The sequence below is a fragment of the Molossus molossus genome, unplaced genomic scaffold (genome assembly GCF_014108415.1).
Source record: "Molossus molossus isolate mMolMol1 unplaced genomic scaffold, mMolMol1.p scaffold_m16_p_13, whole genome shotgun sequence".
In the NCBI taxonomy this organism is placed as follows: domain Eukaryota; kingdom Metazoa; phylum Chordata; class Mammalia; order Chiroptera; family Molossidae; genus Molossus; species Molossus molossus.
In genome coordinates this window covers 43,454,082-43,473,394 of record NW_023425348.1, presented here as the reverse complement: position 1 = coordinate 43,473,394, position 19,313 = coordinate 43,454,082, and the positions used below count along the sequence as shown (strand labels likewise).

The 19,313-nt window shown below is 37.8% G+C and overlaps 1 protein-coding gene across 13 annotated transcripts in view; it reads left to right on the top strand.

Moving 5' to 3' along the window:
• Window positions 1-19,313, top strand: part of UVRAG (UV radiation resistance associated) — a 291,381-nt gene that overhangs the window by 128,999 nt on the left and 143,069 nt on the right. For all 13 annotated transcript variants that reach the window (XM_036258243.1, XM_036258242.1, XM_036258244.1 and 10 more), the window contains one exon: window positions 12,281-12,407. In XM_036258243.1, coding sequence (XP_036114136.1) covers window positions 12,281-12,407 — 127 coding nt within the window. The remainder of the gene's footprint in view (window positions 1-12,280; window positions 12,408-19,313) is intronic.

Genomic DNA, 19,313 nt, shown 5'->3' with positions numbered 1-19,313 from the left:
GTTCGGTTTCTGCTAAGAGTACGTACCTCGTTTGCTGTTTGCCCCCGGCCCGGTTGGGGCCTTGTGGGTGGCAACCAGTTGATGTGTCTCTCTTACATCGATGTTTCTCTCTCTCTCTTCCTCCTTTTTTCCCTCCCTCTCTGTCTGAAGATAAATGCAAAAATGTCCTTGGGTGAGGATAAAAAAAAAATTAATTCTGTCAACAATACTTGTATCTTTCACTGTACAGATTTTCGAATCTTTTGTTAGAGTTCTTTCTACGTATACTATGGGAGGGTTTTTTGGAGCATGATTGTAAATGGGATTGTTTTTGAAATTTTGTTTCTCATTTTCTGCTTCTACATAAGACTACAGTGTATTAAACTCATCTTGCAATCTTGTTATATTAACGTTTTAGTTTTGACAGTTATTTTATAGATTTCTTGGGATTTTCTATGTAAACTATTGTACCTGCAAACTTGGACTTGTTTTATGTGCTTTATTTAATTTTTCTGCCTTATTTCAGTAGCTAAGACACATAGTTACATTGTTTAATGAAAGTGATAAAAGTGGAAATCCTTTCCTTGTTTCTGATTATAGGGGAAACTATTTCATTCTTTCTCCATTAAATACCTACAATGTTAGCAATGTTAATTGGTTTTAGGACATTCTCTCTTATTCCTAGTTTTTGAGAGTTTTGTTGTGAATGGATGTTGAATTTTGTCAAATGCTTTTTCTGTATCTGTTGAAATGATGAGGTGATTTTCTCCATGATTCTGTTATTACAGTGAAATACTTGATTTAATTTCAAATGTTTAACTAACATTGCATTTCTGGAATAAACCTGAATTGATTATGATATATAATCTTTTTTGGTATCTTGCTGGGTTTGATCTAGTAATAATGAAGGGATTTTGTGCCTGTATTTATTAGGAATATTGGAATGCAGTGTTTTAAGTTACTTTATCAGATTGGTATTAGGATCATAGTAGCCTGGTAAAATTATTTGGGCAGTGTTCCTTTTTCCTAGTCCATCTTGACCAGAAGTAGAAGTCTCCTGGATTTTTAATATTTTCTAGCACTCTGCTGAGACTTCCTATCTTTTTATGCATTATGAGGATATTTTTCTTATTCTTACTCAGCATCTTTAAATAGTGGCTTTAAAGGTTTTGTCAGATATTTCTAACATCTGTATCATCTCAGGGTTGGCGTATGTTGATCGTCTTTTCCCTAGAGAGTAAGTCACATTTTCCTGGCTCTTCCTATGTAGGGTAATATCGCATAGTGTCCGGGACGTTGTGCATATAATCTTGTGGAATTTCTGGATTTTGTTACTTTCCTCTGAAGAATATCGATGTTTTTATTTTAGCAGGTAGTTAACTTGGTTAGGCTCAAACTGCAATAAACATTGGCTCAGCTTTTAGTTCAGTACTTTTACTCTTAGGCACAACAAACATGTATGCTTGCCTCATGCATTGTTGGTATAGGATTCAGTCAGAGATTCAGATTGAATTTAAACAGAATTTGGAATGCCTGTTCTTGCCTTCCTCCATTCTGATTACCTTGATTGCCTTATCTCTTTTCTCTAGTTCCTCTAGTTGTCTTTCTGCTGGAGTTTTACCGCAGCCCCCCTCAGGGCAAAGGCACAGAAAAGGGCAAATTCACTCTGTGTATTGATTGCCTGCACCCAGTTCTTAGTCTCCTCCAACATCTGCCTGCCACTGATCAGTCTCCAGAACTCTCAAGTAGTAGCTTTTTGCATTTTATCCAGAGTTTATAGCTATTATTTACGGGAGGACCAGTTTGTTAGATCTCATTCTCTTATACCAGAAGCAGAACTTCTATACATTTTATTATGATATACTTTTTGCTTTATCTCTCTAGCTAGACCTTAGTTCTAGGCTTGACAGTGCTACTGAATCTGTGAAATTAATGGATTGGATTAAATATCTTCTAAGGAAGTTTTTCCCTTTCCGAGTGGTTGAGTAGGTGTAGTTTCCATAGAAACAACAAAAATGGCATTAAAAAGCAAATTTGTTGACTTATAGGACAACTGCCAACTTTTTTTCAGATTGTTAATTATTTTCAGTTGTGGTGGAAAAACTAATATAGGTGAGTATGCCCCAATTCTCAGACCTTTTTGTCTCAAGACCTCTTCATGTTACTGGAGAACCAAATTCCTCCATCGCTGGTGGGAGTGGGTTCTTGGAGCGCAGTCAGAATAAGCATGTTCAGAGGCCCTCGCGGGAGGATGAGGTGTGGTGGGAGACTTTATTTGTGTGAAATTACATTCCTCGGTTTCCAGTGTCCCACTTCCCTTAAGCCAGTCCTGAAAGAGGGGTAGCTGGGGTTTAGCAAAGCCAGACGCAGGGCAGCATCCAGAGTTTCCTCTCCATATTGAAACTGGGTCCGGCAGACCATCAGGCTAGATTTATTCCATCAGTCCATTGTGTGGGCCCACATGGCCAAAAGCCACGTGGGGGAATGCAGGGCGTGGGAGCCCCACAAGCCAGGAGTCCGGAGCAGGCAGCCAACAGAGGCAGAGAGAGAACTTTCCTCTGTTCAGGGGAGTAAATATTAAGGTTTGGCACCCTGGCAGTGGCCATACCTATTCTGGCCACTGACATGCTCCCAGTTGTAACCCATAGGCAGGTAATCACCTTTCCCAGTCATTCAGACCTTACTTGGCATGCGTCTAAACTGCCTTTGTTCAGCCTGGTGTCCCATCAGTTAGAGGGGAACAGACTTGGAGAGTGTTAAACTATAGCTTTGTGACAAAGCTGTATAAATGGCATGCCTGTATTTTCTGGTCACCGTTTACTCCTTTCCTGTTAAATAATAACCCGATTATTGCTGTGGCATTGCTTTTAAAGACCTCAAAGAGTGTATCTATTGATAATGTCTAGGTTTATAAAAGACTGATACATTTTTACATTTACTTCTGCATTCAATCTGTTGTGATACACAAATCTTACAGACTCTGGAAAACTCCACTAATAAAGCTATGAGAAATTGAGAGTGAATAAAGGGAGATAATGGCTTAGTGTTATTATGAAAATATTTTTGATGTCACAGACTATGAAACAGTCTCAGGAACCCTCATGGTTTTCTGGACCACTTTTTGAGAACGTTTGCTAAGGCTTTTTAGCTTCAGTGTGATCTATGAAGATAAAAATGTCTTTTAATATATCATTAGTCTGTCATTCTGAAATGAATCTTTAACGTTGCCCATCATTGTCTTTGTAAAGACCCATAATAGGAATGTGTGTGCTTGCAAATAGATGAATGTATCTATGATTTTCAGGTCAAAAAGTGTTGTATAAAAACACGAAAATCATATTTAAAGTGATTCATTGGCTATGCACATGTGACATTAACTATACTTGGAGTAAACAGATAAATAGAACACAGAAACCCATTAGAGGATACTTATGGAACATTAAGATATTTGAGCACTTGCCTTAGAGGCATTAGAAAGGATCAGAACCAGATCCCACTTGGGCAGGGGTTGTTTACTCTATTCATCAGAAATTAGAGCCAACAATCCTGGTTTTGAATGATTTGATATATTTCTGTAAATGGGCCAGTTTCTGCACATGGACCATAACACAAACATACTCTATACACGCCTTCCTGTATTAGTTTAGTATTTAGATTAACTTGTATCTTTAGTTCTTTGATTTTAGAAAACATATCCTAATTTGTGTGTGTACCCTGGAATAGAGCAGATTGGCATACCTGTATGTTCTCTGAAGAGATGCTTTTTTTTTTTCTTCTTTTTTTCTTTTTTTTTTTTCCCTGCCTGGGTAGAATTTAGTTTATATATTTTATATAAAAAAAAATTCAAGTTAAGGAAATTGAGCACTTATCTCTTTGTGGAAAAAGATTGCTTCCTAAGAATTTACATATTTCTTTCCCCAGTGATGTAAAAACACCCCAGGGCTTCCTGATCACATTATTGGCAAGAAACACAAATTGCTTCTTGGTTCTTTTTTCTTTAATGATAAGCAATCTATTGGACTTTTGTCTTTGTTTTTACAGTGAGTTGGCAGGATAAAATAGCTTTTGTCTCCACTAGACCCAAGCTCTTAGAAAGCAGAAATTATTTCCCATTCATCCAGAGGCACATAGTAGGCCCTTCATTAAATGTTTGCTTTGTTCAGGAGAAATTGACTAGGAATGTTTCATATTTCATAGAGTTTTCCTGTCAAATATAATAATAATGATTGTAACTAAGCTTCTCTGCTTGTTTTCTTGGCTTGAATGTCTTTCACAGATCATGCCATCTGTTTAGAATCAGTATTTCAGAGATGAGGAAGAAAGCATTTTGGGTGAGAAATGATAGCTATAAAGTACTTTACACACAACTGCCAAAAGTCATTTTCCATGCCCATTCCTTCAACAAGGCCATACTATTACTCATCTCGCTGAGTGTCTGTGATTCCTCATTGTATGTGAATCAAACGGAGATGCTGACTCTTTTAATGTTTTCTACCAGCTTATCCCATGGCTTAGTAACTTGTTCAGTTTATTTAATGAATGAATTTTTTTCCTATTATAGTTTTAATTAGTGTATATTTTAAGACAGAGACAAGAGTTTACTAGGTACAGCCAAATTGCTGTTTCATTAAGATTTATGTCATGGAAAATTAAGGAAAGTATATTATTGACACTATTGATAAACACCAGGAGAAAAGGGCACATGCATTTAAAGTGCAGTAATTGTGTATGAATGCAAACATGTGTAAGCACATATATATTCATTGTGGGGGTAGGATTTCAGATTTTATCTGCAGGCAAATTCTGGCAAGGTATTTGGATTTAAAGGGAGTCTGAATAAAGTTCAAACCCTAGTTTCATAGGTTTAAGTGGGAAATATTTTTATGGAAAGGTAAGTCAATAAACTTATTTAGTAAAATTGATTGTACCTCTGGTAGAATGTGTCTGAAATTTGTTTCATTAAATGAACATTCGGTAAAGTTGATTTTTTGGAATTATATTTCTTTTTTTTTTTTTATCCTCACCCGAGGACATTTTTCCATTTTTTGTACAGATAGAGTGGGAGGGAGAGAGAGGAAGAGAGAGAGAGAGGGAAACATCGATGTGAAAGGGACACATCGAGTGGCTGCCACCCGCACGACCAACCAGGGCCGGGGACAAACTGCAACCGAGGTACGTGCCCTTAGCGGGAACTGAACCCGGGTCTCTCCGGACCGCAGGCGGACGCTCTAACCGCTGAGCCAAACCGGCCAGGGCATATTTCTATTGCTTCTTAAAAAATAAATTTTATGCCCTGGCCAGTTTTGCTCAGTGGTTAGAGCATCTGCCCACAGACCAAAGAGTCGCAGGTTTGATTCCGGTCAAGGGCACGTACCTCATTGCGGTTTGGAAAGCAACCAGTTGATGTGTCCTTCTCATGTCTATGTTTCTTTCTCTCTCTCCCTCTCTCTCCTTCCTCTTACTCTATCTGAAGATAAATAGGAAAATGTCCTTGGGTGAGGATTAAAAAAATAAATAAACTTTTATTATTTAGTAGTTTTAGGTTTACCGAAAAATTGTACAAAAAGTTTCCATTTCTCCTCTTCTCTCCTCAATTTCTTTGTTATTACCATCTTACATTAGAGTAGTACACTTGTTGTAGTTGTTTAATCAGTATTAATACATCATTAACTCAAGTCCATCGTTTACATGAGGGTTCACTCTTTGAGTGTACATTTTGTAGTTTTGACAAATGCACAATGTCATGTGTCCACCATGACAGTGTCATACAGAATAGTTTCACTGGCCTAAAAATCCGGTGTTCCACCTTTTCATCTTTCCATCTTTCCCTGCTTTCATAGAACCATTGGCAACCGCTGATCTTTTTATATTGGAATTATACAGTATGTGGCTTTTTCAGACTGGCTTCTTTTATTTAGCAATATGCATTTAAGGTTCCTGCATGTCTTTTCATAACTCATTCTTTCTTCCTTTTTTTTTTTATCCTCACCTGACGACATTTTTTGTTCTGATAGAGTGGGAGGGAGGGAGAGAGAGAGAGAAACATCGATGTGAAAGGGACACATTGAGTGGCTGCCTCCCGCACGACCCAACCAGGACCGGGGACAAACTGCAACTGAGGTACGTGCCCTTAGCAGGAACTGAACTTGGGTCTCTCTGGACTACAGGCCGATGCTCTAACTGCTGAGCCAAACCAGCCAGGGCTCATAACTCACTCTTTTTGTTACTGAATAATACTCCATTGTTTGGATGTACCAGTTTATCTGTTGGCCTATTGAAGTACATCTTGGTTACTTCTAAGTTTTGGTAGTTATGAATAAAGCTGCTCTCCACATTCATGTGTAGTTTTTGTGTGTTTTTGGACATAAGTTTTCACTCATCTGGGTAAATATCTAGGAGCACAGTTGTTGGATTATATAGTAAGCCTATGTTTACTTTTATAAGAAACTGCTAGACCATCTTCTAAAGTGACACATTTTGAATTGCCACTAACAACGAATGAAAGTTTCTGTTGCTCCACATCCTTACCAGCGTTTGGTGTTATCAGTGTTTTGGATTTTTACTACTTGAATAAGTATGTCATAGTATTTAATTGTTTTAATTTGTACCTTAATGACATATGATGTTGAGCATCTTTGCATATGCTCATTTACTATTTGTATATATTTTTTGGTGAGGTGACAGTTCAGAAGTTTTGCCCATTTTTAAATTGGGATTTTTGTTTTATTGTTGGGTTTTTAGAGTTCTTTGTATATTTTGGATACATTTCTTTATCAGGTAAGTGGTTTTCAAATATTTTCTCTCAGCTTATGGCTTGTCTTTTCATTTTCTTGATAGTGATTTTTGTAGAGCATACTTTAAAAAAATTCTGTCCTTTTTCATAATACAGTATTTTATCTGAAGGTGCATGAAAACTAACCAGTTGCTTTTATCATGTGATTGTGAAGTATCAACTGTACTGCAGCTAATAGAGAACCAATAGTTATTTTTATAACATTAAGATAACATTGTTTGTAAAGACAGTATTATTTGAGACTTTCTTACACTCACGACTAATCCATTGTAAACAGATGCCAATCTTAAAAACACAAGTCCAGAATAAGTGCAGTTACCCTGAGTGCAGATAAGAAAGTACAAAGAACTTGTTAGCTCTGCTATACCAAATGGATGAAAAGGAAAAGTAATTTTATACTGTAGGTTTTTATAAATAAATAAATGAATAAAAGCCTGTCTTTTCTCCTGGCTGTATGCATAGATTCCTTGTACAAATAATAGAACACTCTATTCTAGTCACTTCAATAAGATGAACTCTTTAGAAAAAGATTAAAAATATTTGATAACTTCCAAATTTTATATTAATTTTTCTACTTCTATCAATTTCCTGACATATTTAACATAAGCAGAAATATCTTTTCAGTCAGTTGAGCAATTAAAGACTCAAGTAAAAACTCAGTAAAAGATACAGTGTCTTGAAGAACTCTGGCAAATTACATATGTCTCATGTTGCTTTTGGTTTCCCATCTCTTCTTAGCTTCAAATCCCCATGCAAGGTTCTTTGTTCAAGCATCTTGTGAATTTTCAGCCTCCTTTTTGGCTTTACAAAGTTAAGGCAGGCATCGCTTTGGCAATTTTTATACCAGGTTTTCAGGTAGTTAGTTGGTTGCTGAGTTCTTCAGCCTGCTCAGTATTTCACTCTTCCACAGGCTGGTCTGTGCTTCTCATGTTTTTTTTTGTGTTTTTTTTTCCTTTTTAAGGGGAGTGGGGGGCGGTTTCAAACCTGTCACTGATCCAAAAAACTAAGTTTCTTCCACTGGGTTTCACTTGAAGACTGTTCACTATGAGATTCTTCTTCATTCTTCAATTTACCTTTTCAGGAGCATTATCTTTTCTTTCCTTCTGAATCTTGAAGTTTTCTGTTCAGAGTGTCTTTTATGCAATTTTTAAAAACTTACCATTATTATTGAATGTATTACAGATGTACCCCTTTTTTCCCCATTGACCCCCTCCCCAGTCCTGCCCCCCTCCTGCCTTCCCCACACTATTGTTGTTGTACATTGGTTGTGCATATATGCATAGAAATTCTTTGGTTTATCTCATCCCACCCTCCCTTCCTCCTTCTCTTTGAGGCTCATCAGTCCAACAACCATTTCGCACTTTTTTTTTTTATTCTCACTTGAGGACATTTTTGCATTTATCCTCAGATAGAGTGGGAGGGAGAGATGGGGGAAGAGAGAGAGAGAAACATCTATGTGAGAGAGACACATGGACTGGTTGCCACCCACATGACCTCAGCCAGGGTGGGGATAAACTGCAACCAAGGTACATGCCCTTAGCGGGAACTGAACGCAGGACTCTTTGGTCCGTGGGTTGACACTCTAACTGCTGAGCCAAACCGGCCAGGGCAATTTGTACTTCTTAATTCTTTCATCTTTTTCACCCATCCCTCCAGCCCCCACCCATCTGGCAAGGAACAAAAAGTTCTCTATCTGTGAGAATGTTTCTGTTCTGCTTGCTCATTTTGTTTGTAGATTCGGTTGTTGATAGATATGTATTAATCGCCATTTTATTTTTCATATTTTTGTTCTTTTTCTCCTTCAAAGAGACACTTCGACATTTCATGTAATACTGGTTTGTTGGTGATGAACTGCTTTAGCTTTTTCTGGTCTGGGAAACTCTTAATATGTCCATCCATTCTAAATGATAGCTTTGCAGAATAGAGTAATCTTGGTTGTAGGTCATTGCTTTTCATCACCTTGAATATCTCTTGCCACTCCTTTCTGGCCTGAAAACTTTCTTTTGAGAAATCAGCTGACTGTTTTATGAGAGCTCCTTGGTAGGTAACGAACTGCTTTTCTCTTGCTGCTTTTAAGATTCTCTCTTTGGCCCTGGCCGGTTTGGCTCAGCGGTTAGAGTGTCGGCCTGCGGTCCAGAGAGACCAGGGTTCAGTTCCCGCTAAGGGCACGTACCTCGGTTGCAGTTTGTCCCCGGCCCTGGTCGGTCGTGCGGGTGGCAGCCACTCGATGTGTCCCTTTCATGTCGATGTTTCTCTCTGTCTCTCTGTTCCTCTCTCTCCCTCCCACTCTACCTGAACTAAAAATGGAAAAATGTCCTCGGGTGAGGATAAAAAAAAAAAAAAAAAGATTCTCTCTTTGTCTTTAATCATTGGCATTTTGATGATGATGTGTGTTGGTGTGGACCTCTTTGGGTTCATCTTGTTTGGGACTCTTTGTGCTTCCTGGACTTGTATTTCTGTTTTCTTCACCAAGTTAGGACATTTCCTGTCATTATTGTTCCAAATGGGTTTTCGATTTCTTGTTCTCTCTCCTCTCCTTCTGGCACCCCCATGATGCAAATGTTGGCACCCTTGAAGTTGTCCTAGAGACTCCTTATACTGTCTTCATTTTTTTGGATTCTTTTTTCTTTTCTATGTTCTTATTGGGTGTTTTTTGCTTCCTTATATTCCAAATTGATGGTTTGCTTCTTGGCTTTATCTACTCTATTATTGATTCTCTGTAAATTATTCTTTATTTCAGTTAGTGCCTCCTTCTTTTCTGACTGTGCATCCATCATTTCTGACTGGTCCTTTTTTTTTTTTTTTTTTTAATCCTCACCTGAGGACATTTTTCCATTTTTTGTTCAGCTAGAGTGGGAGGGAGAGAGAGGAAGAGAGAGAGAAACATCGATGTGAAAGGGACACATCGAGTGGCTGCCACCCGCACAACCAACCAGGCCGGGGACAGACTGCAACCGAGGCACGTGCCCTCAGCGGTAACCAAACCTGGGTCTCTCTGAACTGCAGGTCGTAGCTCCAACCACTGAGCCAAACTGGCCAGGGCCTGACTGGTCCTCTTTTATGCTCTTGAGGCCCTCACAATGTTCGCTGAGTTTCTCACTAAGTTCACTGAGCATCCTTATAAGCAGTATTTTGAACTCAGTATCTGTTAGGTTGCTTATCTCCATTTCGCTTAGTTCTTTTCCTGGGGTTTTGTTCTGTTCTTTCATTTGGGACCTGTTTCTTTGTCTCCTCATTTTGGCTGCCTCTCTGTGTGTATTACTTAATGAGAGGTATGGGGCTATCTGAGACCAGATGCCGCTTGTTTGAAAGAATTTAAGAAAACCTGAAGCAGGATCCAAGACAGGCCAATCCTGTGGTTAAGCAACTGGCAACAGCTTGGGTGGGCCTGAAAGTTGGGTGGGGTGGGGCCTCAGGGAATCACCAGGGCGGGACTACCAGTGTGAGCCAGGTTGCTGGAGTCCCAGATATGGTGACTGTCTGCCGCCCCAGGGAAGGGCTCACCAAAGGAACAAAGGCCTCTGACAGCATGTTTGTCCCTGAGAAAGCCCCCTCTCTAGCCCTCGCTCCAATGTCAAACATCTCAGTTCTTCCCTGTATGTCTCTGGTGCTCCTTGAGCTGCCTCCCCTCCAAGCTTAGAGGGAGTGAGTCAGAAAAGTTTGTGTGCGGGCCCTTTAGGGAGCTGCCTGGGGCTCCAGCCGCTTCAGCTTCCCTGAGCCTCAGTTCCTGCTGGTTTTTCCAGCCAGAAGTGATGGGGACTTCTCTTCCTGGCACTGGAACCCTGAGCAGGGTGCCTGATGTGGGATGGGGACCCCTCAGTCCTCAGGGAGGACTTTCCCAGCTCAGGTGTCCTCCTGATTTTTATCCGCCACACGTGGGTGTGGGACCAGCCCCTCTGCCTCTGACCCTCCTACTAGTCTCGATGAGGCTGGTTCTTTAAGTTGTAGGACTTCCATTCAGCTTGATTTCAGGCAGTTTTGAATGATAGTTGTTCTGTAGTTTAGTTGTAACATTGATATGGTTGTGGGAGGACGCCATACCGCGTTTACCTACGCCGCCATCTTGACCGGAAGTCTTGTAATTGAGTCTTGATTGCTGTTGTTATGTAATCTTAACATTCTTTCATCTCAGTGTTGGTATCTATTGCTTATCCCTTTTCATTTACTTTCATCTTTCTCGTTTTGGTATGAGTGATTTTTTTTTTTATTTGAACTTACACCTTTTTGGTATTATATTATGAGTCTCTGGATCTTATTTATGCCTTCTGTTTTACCTGGCTTCCTCTGATACCTCTCTCTCTGATAGGGGAAGGGAAAGGTGGCATCAGATTCCTGCCAGGTGGGTATAGAAGTCCAGGTTCCCACATTTCTTCCATTGACACCCAGCTGGTGTGTGTATACATGTGTGTGTGTGCGCGCACGCACGCATGCACGCATGCTCATTACTGCTGGCTAGCAGTGGGAGTTCCAGCTCTCCACTAGACCTCCGCTGTTACTTACCTGGCTGTGAAGAGGAGGAGCCTTGATACTGCTCCTCACATGGCCTCCACTGATATCAAGGGGGATACGGTGACCTGCTAACGCTCCATAGTAGTGAAATTTCTGACTCACAACTAGGCCTTCTTTGGTATCACCCAGCAGGGAGGGAGAGGGTGATCTCATGACTTCTGCAAATCAGGGGTTTGGTTGGTTACTGCCTAGAGAGGGTGATCTCATGACTTCTGCAAATCAGGGGTTTGGTTGGTTACTGCCTAGAAGGGATGAAAGCCCCAGGTCCCTACTTGGCCTCCTCTGAAATCTGTGACATATTAGAGCATCTTGGTTCAGTTTGATAAGGATGGAAATCTACTCTTTGTTTCTGTGGAGTTGCCTATTGTGGAATTTTCATATAAATGGAGTCTGTGGCCTTTTAAAGCCGGCTTCTTTCACTTAGGATAATGTTTTCAGTGTTGTGGTATATATCAGTACGTCATTTCTTTTTATGGCCAAATAATATTTCACTGCATAGATTTGCCACATTTTATTTCTCTATCTGTGATGGACATTTGGATTGATTCCACTGTTTGGCTCTTATAAGTGATGCTGCTATGAACATTCGTATTCAGGTTTTTGTGTGGACGTGTTTCTGTTCTCTTAGGTATATATACCTGGAAGTGGGATTGTTGGGTCCTGTGGTAACTCTGTATTTAACATTTTGAGAACTCCATTTCTTTTCTGTTACTCATTTTTGTCTTACTGTACTGTGATGTTAGGGAAGAGGCTTGAGATATTTTGTAGTGTCTTTTGAGTTGTGTCTCCAGACTTCAGATTTATTTATTCTCTTATTCTTTGCTGACATCTATACTCTTTCCATTAAAATTATGGGTGCTGATAATTAATTTACTCAACAGATAAGTTAGATGAGTATTAAAGTGCTTTAAATCATTATTCATTTTGAAACATTATGAATGTATAATTATAGCCATGACTTTTATATTAATAAATTTACCTGTGCTTTTAATTATTTAGAAAAAAGAAAGTGAGTGCCTGCAATTAAAAATCTTGGTGCTTCGAAATGAACTGGAAAGACAAAAGAAAGCTTTGGGACGGGAGGTGGCCTTACTGCATAAGCAGCAAATTGCATTACAGGACAAAGGTAAGTAAAAACATCTCACAAATAGCCTACCCTCCACATTTACATTTTCCTTTCTTCTTCACAGACCCAAATAGTCATCTCTGTATAAATATGCGGATATAATTTAAAAAATGTTTAAAAGTACTTTGAAGATTAATACAGGCGAATATGCAAATATACACGCACTTACTCTATATCTCAACTTTCAAAGTGAACACACCTACATCAGCAGAATGTCCATCAAGAAACAGAGCATTACGAGGACCCCAGAATCTCAGAAACTTCCTCATGTTCCCTTCCGTTCCATCCATGTCCAGCCAGACTAACCACCACTATACCAAATATTGGTTTTGCCCGATTTTGAACTTTATACGAATAGAATTATATCATATGTACATTTTATGTGCTAGCTTTACTTCAACATTTGTTTGTAAAATTTATTCCTACCTACACGTAATGTGTTAGTTCATTCTTACTGCCAGTAGTATTCCATTGTACGAATATGAATTTATTCTAGCTTTTGGCATGTAGGTAATTTCTAGTTTAGGACTATTAGTAGATACTGCTTCCGTGAATGTTACAGTACATGTTTCTTAATGAAGGTTTTTGTTTTGTTATAAACCTAGGAGCAGATTATAGTCTCTGGGGCATGCATATATTCAGCTTTAGCAGATTGTGTCCAAAAGCTTCCCAAAGTGGTTGTGACAGTTTACCTCCTTTCAGTCCAGCAGTGTATCAGATCTCTTGTCCCATATTCTTGCCAGTATTTGGCACTTTCTGTCTCTTGTATTTTAGCCTTTCTGGTGGGCGTGTTGTAGTAACTCCTTGCAGTTTTAATTTTTATTTCCCTGCAGACTAGTGGAGTTGAACACTATTTCATGTTTCTGGCTGATTGGGATCCATTCCTTTGTGAAGTACCTGTTGAAGTCTTTTGCCCATTTTTTTTTTATTGGCTTGACAATTTTTTTGATAGTTCTTCATATATAATGGATATGGGTTCTTTGTTTGACATATGCATTAAACATATGCTCCCATTCTATGGCTTGCTAGTTTCTTCTTTTTAAACCCTCCTTCTCTTCATTGATTCCAGACAGAGAGAGGAAGGGAGAGGGAGAGAGATAAAAACATCAATGAGAGAGAACATAGATTGGTCACCTGCTGCCTGCCCCCCACTGGGCATCGGGCCCACAACCTGGACATGTGCTCTGACCAGGAATGGACCCAGCGACCTCTTGGTGCATGGGTCAACGCTCAACCAGTGAGCCACACTGGCCGGGCTGCTAGTTTATTCTTTAATGATACCTTTACATGAACTGAAGTTCTGTTTTATCAGTCTTTTTTTTTAATTTAAGGCTTTTTGTGACTAGTTAAGGAAATATTTGCCTACTTTAATATCATAAAGGTGGTCTTTTGTGTTTTCTCTTAAATGTTACTGTTGTACTTTTTTACATTTATATCTATAATTCATCACGGATTTATTTTTTTGTGTGTGATATAAGGTAAGAATCAAGATTCATATATTTTTCATATAGTCACTTGACCCAGCACCACTTATTGAAAACTTTCCTTTCTCCATTGCATTGCAGTTTCACTTTTGTCATAAATCAGGTGACCATATGCTTGCATGTCTATTACAGGACCCTCTGTTCTGGTGCACTGACCTGTTTTTCTCTTCTTTTGCCATTATCTCAGTGTTTTAATTTCTCTCTTTATAATTGATGTTGCAGTCAAAGTTCTTCCGCTTAGTTGTTCTTCAAGGTCACCTTTATTATTCTTGTCCTTTTGCATTTTCATCTGAATTTCTACACAGAAAAGAAAATCTTGCTGGGCTTTTCAATGGGACTATATTTAATATGTTAATCAATATAATTGGGGGATAATAGATATCTTTACAACGAGTCTTCTAAAACCAGAAAATGGTATATGCCTTTATTAGATCTTCTTTCTAAAACCTTATTGAAATTAACTAACTTTAGTGTATGGATGTTTCCCCTGATTTATTGAATTGTTTTCTATTTGTTGTTGTTTTATGATACTACTGTAAACATCTTTATTTTCTACTTGTTGCTGATATTTAGAAATACAATTGATTTTTTCAGGGGTATTGATCTTTATTATATGTGCAAAGAAAAATTTCCCAAAGGTCGTAGAGAAAAATTAACAGTTGCTAATGTTAGGGTAATGGCCCTACAGCTGCAGCTCCCGCTTTGGTGATTTATTTATTTACATCGTAAATAAATTTACATTGCAAGTCAACTATATTTATAATTAAATCTAGTATTTAATGATTTAATGTATTTCACTTGCTTTAACAGTTTGATATAGTGTATTTGTTAGCCAGTAGTGAAATGATTTGCTAATATTAATATTAATATTACTCGTGACTTCCTACATATTAAGACTTTTATTTGGCACTTGGTGCTTATCTAAGCACTTGGTTTTTAGCTCAAGAGCTCAGTTAGGATACAAAGTAAGTAATATATGATATTTAATCTTTGCTACTGATTTTTCTGAATGACCACAAAGGAGTTACTTCTGCATCTTTTTACACATCTGTGCAGTAAGGATAGCAGCTCATAACCGTGCCATAGGGATTAATTCATGTAAACATTTAGAACAAACCAGGTGCCTATTATATATTTCTGTTTATAAAATTTATTGCATCAGGATGATTTATTGGAAAGAGCAAAAAAGATAATTTTTATCCATGCTGCTGAGTGGCCGCATTACTCTGAGGGGCCTCGTTACTCCACACCATGCGTTTCCCATCCCCATACCTCAAAGGCATGGCTCTCAACTTGTGTCCACAGCAACTTCCAGCTGGGTCATGAGCTGATCTTTTCAGTATTAATGTTTATTAATGTATATATTTTCATTTCTGGCAGATATTAGTAGTTTAACTTATGATGTTTAATAAAAAACAGATTTCCCCTCATTAGTGTCTCAAGCTGGATAACCTTTCCAGTAAATAATCATATGTTGGTTTACAGGGTCTTTTGCCCTAACTTAACCCCCAAATCTTTGAGAGGCAACAAAACTCTATCTAAATTAGTTTGCTTGAAATTTCGTTTAGAAAATGGGATGAAACATTGATCTTGAGGAGATATGTTTAGTAGAATCTAAATAAATTTTATAGAGGCTGATAAAATTGAAGAACTCCTCAGTGGTGCCTGGGGAGTGATATTACCTTTTCAAAAGCATAATTCCCTAATCTTTGTAGGAAGAAGCTACTTTTTAATGCAGTTAGTTTTTTGATAGTAACAATAAAATATGTAGTGCTTTGTAGTTAGAAAGTGCACACACAAAGATCCCCATATTTGATTCTGAAAGCACTCCTGAAGCCACGTATGGCAAATATTGTTACCTTCGTTTTACTGTGAGATACTGAAGGTAAGTGACTTGGCCAGCTACATACAGACAGTTAGAAACAAAGTTGAGATGTAGACCCACACACTTGGTCTCCAAAATCTATGCTTTTCTCGCTGTTCTATATGATCTAGAACCTTGCAAATGCACGTATTTGAATCTTACATAAATCCTATGAAATAGATAACTTGACCTTTAATCAAGACCTTTAATGTGCCAGATATTTCACTTACGGTTTATCATTTAACTCTTAAGATAGTCCGAGAGATAAAAAATTTATCCCCCTTTTCTTCAGGTAAAAGAACTGGAACTCAAAGACATTTCCCAAGGTCACACAGATTAAGTTACAGATCCAAATTTATATTTAGCTTTCTTTGATTCCAAAGCCTGTCTTGTTTCTACTAAACAAAATATCATTATTCCTTTCTCTAGTGTATGCCCAACAGATAACCTGACTGATGGTTTGCTAGTTTTCCATTTGACCTGTGGACTAACAGTTGGAGATCTTAGTTCTGTTGTGTATCTTTTATTACAGGATGGGTGAAACAAGTTTTCCCCAATGATTTCTTTGATTTGGTCACATCTTTTTTTTTTTTGGTACGTGCCTCTAGTCACTAGGGCCCAGGGGAAACCGAACCCAGAACTCTCTGGTCTGCAGGCCCATGCTCCAACTGCTGAGCCAAACCGGTCAGGGCTGATTTGGTCACATCTTAATCAAGAGATTGGAATTAAAGATCTGCCATTCTCTCAGTCTATCCTTAGACAAGTCATTCAACTGTTTTGGACATATTTCCTCTTTACAAATATACCAAACAAAATTTTGAATTAACTAGTCAACATTAATTTCTTTCAGCTCTGAGATTCTAGTTATCCCAGGAGGATAGGAGCAGAAAAAAGACAGCGATCTGTTCACCTTTTTTGTGAATCTCTTTAGTTTTCAAAGTTTAATACTAGTGATATATTTCCCAGCAATGAAAGATGCAAAAAGAAAAGAAAAAAGATTCTCTGACCCAAGTGTGTCTATAGATATCATCTGTTAACTGGAAAGCCATTTGATGGGACCTGCCTCTTGGAATTCTGTAATGAATTATATTCAACTCCTACTTGTATAGACTATTTAATTCATATTGGCAAACAAATGCAAAACCAAATACGTTGTCTTCGTGACAGTGTGTGTAAAAAGGTAAGATTTCATTGCTCAGATTTGCAGAAAGAAATTCCTCTTGGTAATTCCAGAGAGTGAAAAGTTTTGATTATTTTTTAATTGCCAAAATAAGAAATATTTTATATGATGTTCCTAGCAGTTATAATTTATTTTTATCATTTTATAATAAAGTTTAGTTATTAAGGTCAACTATATATCTAGTTTGTTCTATTTAATTAGCTTCTGATTTGGTAATAAATTATTCGCTCTTTTAGCCTGCATCTCAAATAAAATAAGAATCACGTAGTACATTTAAATTGGCACTTAAAGTTTCTGTCAAAGGTCCTAGAATTTTATTTGAAGTTATAAAGATATTTTATTTAGTTATTATGTAATAGTTTTCTTCTTTAAGTCATAAGGTCACAAATTGAAAAATTGCGTCTCACAAATTTTGTAATTCAAAATATATTTATTTGAAATGATGGTAAAATTTAAATTTTATTAGTCTCTGTGTGTGTTCTCATGTTTTTATAGCCATCTGACAGGAATTCCTAAAGAGACTTTCTTCAAAATTATTAATATGTGCCTTTCAAAAGTCTTTGGACCTGAGGACAATTTTCTCCTGGAATTTATGTTATTAAAGTTTCTTTACTGTCAGCTGTTGGTACTGTGTGCAGCTTGTGGAGGGCAGTAAAAGCCAGACAGTTTGGTGGTTGTACCAGAAAATGTGGGTCGTAAGTAAACCTCAGGTTTTCTTCTCAAAATGATTCATTTTTCATATATTTGTAATGATTTATTTCACTAATGACTTGATTGGATTGTAGGAAAGTCAAACTATCATATTTTAATCTCCTTCTTTGCAGTGGAAGGTATAAATGTGTAGAAATAAACCACCTAACAGATTTTTCCTTTGGTTTATCATCATTTTTTTCTCCTTACTCCCAAAAAATATTAAAGTGGCATTTACAAGAAACACATTTACAATTAGATGGTTCAACATAGGTGTAAAAAGAGACCATTAGGCATGGAAAGGAAGTGGGAAGAGCACTGAATGTGTGTATGTGCACACGTGCCTCCAGCTGTTCTTTTATTCATCACTTACGGAGCACATGCAAGCAACCAGGCACTGTGTAAGATGTTAGAAACAGAGTAACAGGTGTGATTTACTATATGACAGAGATATGTAGTGAGTGAAATAGGAGAAGATGAGGATCTGAAAATCAGAATACCTGTTAAAGGAGGCGATACAGGCTGAGTCAAGAAGAATATCTAGTTTATAACTAGGTAAGGGGAGAAGGTAAGACTTTCCAGGTAGAGGGAACAGTTTATACAGAGGCATGGAAGTAGATTAGAGAATTGCAGGTAATTCCAGTAAAGCTTCCACTAAGGATACATTTGAGTCAGAGTCCATAGGAGAGTCTAGAGAGGTCTAAAGAATGACCTTATTAGCCTGGCCGGTGTGGCTCAGTGGATTGAGCGTCATCCCATGGACTGAGAAGTCCCGGTTCAATTCCTGGTCAGGGCACATGCCTGGGTTTCAGGCTCGATCCCCAGGGGGGGGGGGCGTGCAGGAGGCAGCCGTTTCTATCTCTCTTTTCCTCTCTCTGTAAAAAAAAAAAAAAAAAAAAAAATCAATGAAAACATATTAAAAAATAAAAAAGAATGACCTAATTATAAAGGAAGTTTATGTTGAAAGTTTGAAGATCTGTTGAAACAACATAAGCAAGTTTTTCAAAGGCAAAAAGTAGATGGGACTGGCTTGATGACTACAATATAAAATGGAAATTAGATGTATATTTTAGAAAGTTCTCTTTGAAGAGTTGAGAATAGAGCATTGTCATTTAGGAAGTTATTATAGCAACCTAAACAATATACAATTAAAATCTAAACAGATTGGTAATGTAAAGGGAGGAGGGAGTATATAGATTCAAAAGATATTTAGATAATAATAGACTCTACTGTTAATGGCTTAGTGGATTTGAGGAGAGAGGGAAAGAGGAAGGGTTTAGGATAGTTTACAATTTCTGGTTTGGACATCCATTCATCAAGACAAATACTGGAGTAGAAGCAGATGTTGGGGTAAAGAGGGAAGAGGGAAGAATTAAGACATACAAATTAAGACATCCAGTTTTGGATACTTACTTATTGGGTAAGATAACCAATAAGAAACCAGGGTAAGATAATCAATAAGAAATGAGCAAATATATTAAATATCAGATTGTGGCAAGTACTAGAAACAAGCTACAATGATAGAAAGTAACTGTGGGAGACCATTTTTAAAGAGATTGCTCAGAAAAGGTTTGCTTAAGGAGCTGTCTTACAAAATAAGAATTTGCCAACAGAGAACAGAAGGTTTGGACATAGGAAAGGCTGGAATTGAAAAGATGCCACTGTCCCTGGAACATAATTTGTTAGGA